The sequence below is a fragment of the Oncorhynchus gorbuscha genome, linkage group LG19 (genome assembly GCF_021184085.1).
Source record: "Oncorhynchus gorbuscha isolate QuinsamMale2020 ecotype Even-year linkage group LG19, OgorEven_v1.0, whole genome shotgun sequence".
Classification (NCBI taxonomy): domain Eukaryota; kingdom Metazoa; phylum Chordata; class Actinopteri; order Salmoniformes; family Salmonidae; genus Oncorhynchus; species Oncorhynchus gorbuscha.
The window spans coordinates 75,074,772-75,079,771 of record NC_060191.1 but is presented as its reverse complement, the minus strand read 5'-3'; the positions used below and the strand labels follow the sequence as shown (position 1 = coordinate 75,079,771).

Genomic DNA, 5,000 nt, shown 5'->3' with positions numbered 1-5,000 from the left:
CAGGCTTCCCAAGCGACGACGTCACGTTACCGGGGCTACGGATGAACTGCGGCTCTGAGGGGAAGAGACAGAAGACTGGTTAGCTTCATATTAATAACAACAATAATAATAATAATAATAATAACAATGATATATTCCATTTAGCAGTGTATACATGATGAGTTGTCTCAGCAAGGAATCCAACCCACAATCCTTGGCTTTGCAAGTGCCCACCAATAGAGTCAGTTGGTAGAGCATGGCGCTTGTAACGCCAGGGTAGTGGGTTCGATCCCGGGACCACCCATACGTAGAATGTATGCACACATGACTGTAAGTCGCTTTGGATAAAAGCGTCTGCTAAATGGCATATATTATTATTATTATATATTATTATTATTATTATTATTATATTACATAGGGACCACATTCATAGAATACTATTTGTTGTTTATACATAATATATTTACATTTACTATTGTCTGCAGCAAAATGTATTATTTTATCCAATAAGATGCTGTGTTTGTGTCACATGGTTAGCTTCCTGTCTTGGGCCCTGAGTTTCTCCTGGTCAGGTCACATGGTCAGGAGAAATATGGAATTGTTTTAAGAAGCATACGAGGTACACACACCACACTCTGACTGGACAGATACGAGGTACACACACCACACACCACACTCTGACAGGACAGGTACGAGGTACACACACCACACACCACACTCTGACAGGACAGATACGAGGTACACACACCACATTCTGACTGGACAGATACGAGGTACACACACCACACACCACACTCTGACAGGACAGATACGAGGTACACACACCACACACCACACTCTGACAGGACAGATACGAGGTAACACACCACACACCACACTCTGACAGGACAGAGACGAGGTACACACACCACACTCTGACAGGACAGATACGAGGTACACACACCACACTCTGACTGGACAGAGACGAGGTACACACACCACACTCTGACAGGACAGATACGAGGTACACACACCACACTCTGACTGGACAGATACGAGGTACACACACCACACACCACACTCTGACAGGACAGATACGAGGTACACACACCACACTCTGACAGGACAGATACGAGGTACACACACCACACACCACACTCTGACTGGACAGATACGAGGTACACACACCACACACCACACTCTGACAGGACAGATACGAGGTACACACACCACACTCTGACAGGACAGATACGAGGTACACACACCACACACCACACTCTGACAGGACAGATACGAGGTACACACACCACACACCACACTCTGACAGGACAGATACGAGGTACACACACCACACTCTGACAGGACAGATACGAGGTACACACACCACACTCTGACAGGACAGATACGAGGTACACACACCACACTCTGACAGGACAGATACGAGGTACACACACCACACACTGACAGGACAGATACGAGATACTCGGACAGATACTCCCACACACACACACACACACACACACACACACACACACACACACACACACACACACACACACACACACACACACACACACACACACACACACACACACACACACACACACACACACACACACACACACACACACACACACACACACACACACACACACACACACACACACACACATACACACACACTCCTATACACACACACACATACACACACTCCTATACACACACACATACATACTCCCACACAAACACACACTTCTGTACACACACACACACACTCCTACACACACACTCCTACACACACACTCCTACAAACACACACTCCAGTTCACTAACTCACGGCAGTAAAGATTTTCTCAAGCTTGTCAACCAGCCTTCCTCGTCTGTTTCACTACCAACATCTGACCTCTAACCCCTAACCCCTGACCCGTAGAGGTCCTCTGTTCCCCCTAACCAAGTCGCTCATACACACCACATATACACACATCCATAAAATAACTCTCAACCACTTCACCATGTCAACGGAGCTTAATGCAACAGACAAGGGTTTGTTTCACTTCCACAGAGCAAAACGGAACGGGAATAGAATAGATGAATTTAGACCTGCATTATAGACATCACACACACACCTGCATTATAGACATCACACACACACCTACATTATAGACATCACACACACACCTACATTATAGACATCACACACACACACACACACCTGCATTATAGACATCACACGCACACACACACACCTACATTATAGACATCACACACACACCTACATTATAGACATCACACACACACCTGTATTATAGACATCACACACACACACACACACACACACCTGCATTATAGACATCACACACACACACCTACATTATAGACATCACACACACACACACACCTGCATTATAGACATCACACACACACCTGCATTATAGACATCACACATACAGAGACACACACACACACATGCGCTAACACACACACACATGCGCTAACACACACACACATGCGCTAACACACACACACATGCGCTAACACACACACACACACACACGCTAACACACACACACACACACACACATACAGAGACACACACACACACTATGTTTAAATGAAGGGTGACTGTCTGCCTCATGATTCACTTTATCCGTGTGTATAATGTGTTGGTCTTCATCGTCTTCATCATCTTCACTGTCTCCATGTGTATAATGTGTTGGTCTTCATCGTCTTCATCATCTTCACTGTCTCCGTGTGTATAATGTGTGTGTTTGTGTGTGATAATGTGTGTGTGTGATAATGTGTGTGTGTATGTGTGTGTGTGTGTGTGTGTGTGTGTGTGTGTGTGTGTGTGTGTGTGTGTGTGTGTGTGTGTGTGTGTGTGTGTGTGTGTGTGTGTGTGTGTGTGTGTGTGTGTGTGTGTGTGTGTGTGTGTGTGTGTGTGTGTGTGTGTGTGTGTGATAATGGGTGTATGCATGTGTGTGTGTATGTGTGTGTGATAATGTGTGTGGCCATATTTATGTGTCTCTAGGGACTTCACTTCAGTTAAACTGGTCCATCTTCTCTCTTTCACTCCGTGTTCTCTTTCTCTATATCTCCTCCTACCCCTCCTCTCCTCCTTCTACCCCTCCTCTCCTCCTTCTACCCCTCCTCTCCTCCTTCTACCCCTCCTCTCCTCCTTCTAACCCTCCTCTCCTCCTTCTACCCCTCCTCTTCTCCTACCCCTCCTCTCCTCCTTCTACCCCTCCTCTCCTCCTACCCCTCCTCTCCTCCTTCTACCCCTCCTCTCCTCCTTCTACCCCTCCTCTCCTCCTTCTATCCCTCCTCTCCTCCTTCTACCCCTCCTCTCCTCCTTCTATCCCTCCTCTCCTCCTTCTACCCCTCCTCTCCTCCTTCTACCCCTCCTCTCCTCCTTCTACCCCTCCTCTCCTTCTACCCCTCCTCTCCTCCTTCTACCCCTCCTCTCCTTCTACCCCTCCTCCTACCACTCCTCTCCTCCTCCTACCCCTCCTCTCCTCCTACCCCTCCTCTCCTCCTACCCCTCCTCTCCTCCTCCTACCCCTCCTCTCCTCCTACCCCTCATCTCCTCCTCCTACCCCTCCTCTCCTCCTACCCCTCCTGTCCTCCTACCCCTCCTCTCCTCCTTCTACCCCTCCTCTCCTCCTACCCCTCCTCTCCTCCTTCTACCCCTCCTCTCCTCCTTCTACCCCTCCTCTCCTCCTACCCCTCCTCTCCTTCTACCCCTCCTCTCCTCCTTCTACCCCTCCTCTCCTCCTTCTACCCCTCCTCTCCTCCTTCTACCCCTCCTCTCCTCCTTCTACCCCTCCTCTCCTCCTTATACCCCTCCTCTCCTCCTACCCCTCCTCTCCTCCTTCTACCCCTCCTCTCCTCCTTCTACCCCTCCTCTCCTCTAAACTCTGCATCTCATCAGATATTACACCAACCCTGCATCTCATCAGATATTACACCAACCCTACATCTCATCTCATCAGATATTACACCAACCCTGCATCTCATCAGATATTACACCAACCCTGCATCTCATCAGATATTATACCAACCCTGCATCTCATCAGATATTACACCAACCCTGCATCTCATCAGATATTACACCAACCCTGCATCTCATCAGATATTACACCAACCCTGCATCTCATCAGATATTATACCAACCCTGCATCTCATCTCATCAGATATTATACCAACCCTGCATCTCATCTCATCAGATATTACACCAACCCTGCATCTCATCAGATATTACACCAACCCTGCATCTCATCAGATATTACACCAACCCTGCATCTCATCAGATATTATACCAACCCTGCATCTCATCAGATATTATACCAACCCTGCATCTCATCAGATATTACACCCACCCTGCATCTCATCTCCAACCCTGCATCTCATCAGATATTACACCAACCCTGCATCTCATCAGATATTATGCCAACCCTGCATCTCATCAGATATTACACCAACCCAGCATCTCATCAGATATTACACCAACCCTGCATCTCATCTCATCAGATATTATACCAACCCTGCATCTCATCAGATATTATGCCAACCCTGCATCTCATCAGATATTATACCAACCCTGCATCTCATCTCATCAGATATTATACCAACCCTGCATCTCATCTCATCAGATATTACACCAACCCTGCATCTCATCAGATATTATACCAACCCTGCATCTCATCAGATATTACACCAACCCAGCATCTCATCAGATATTACACCAACCCTGCATCTCATCAGATATTATACCAACCCTGCATCTCATCAGATATTATACCAACCCTGCATCTCATCAGATATTACACCAACCCAGCATCTCATCAGATATTACACCAACCCTGCATCTCATCTCATCAGATATTATACCAACCCTGCATCTCATCTCATCAGATATTACACCAACTCTGCATCTCATCAGATATTATACCAACCCTGCATCTCATCAGATATTACACCAACTCTGCATCTCATCTCCAACCCCGCATCTCATCAGATATTACACCAACCCTGCATCTCATCAG

The 5,000-nt window shown here is 47.1% G+C and overlaps 1 protein-coding gene across 1 annotated transcript in view; it reads right to left on the bottom strand.

Moving 5' to 3' along the window:
- Window positions 1–5,000, bottom strand: part of LOC124006491 (tyrosine-protein kinase receptor UFO) — a 99,114-nt gene that overhangs the window by 88,834 nt on the left and 5,280 nt on the right. The window contains exon 2 of the mRNA XM_046316542.1: window positions 1–54. This exon is cut by the window's left edge and continues 151 nt beyond it. Within this exon, the coding sequence (XP_046172498.1) occupies window positions 1–54 (54 nt within the window). The remainder of the gene's footprint in view (window positions 55–5,000) is intronic.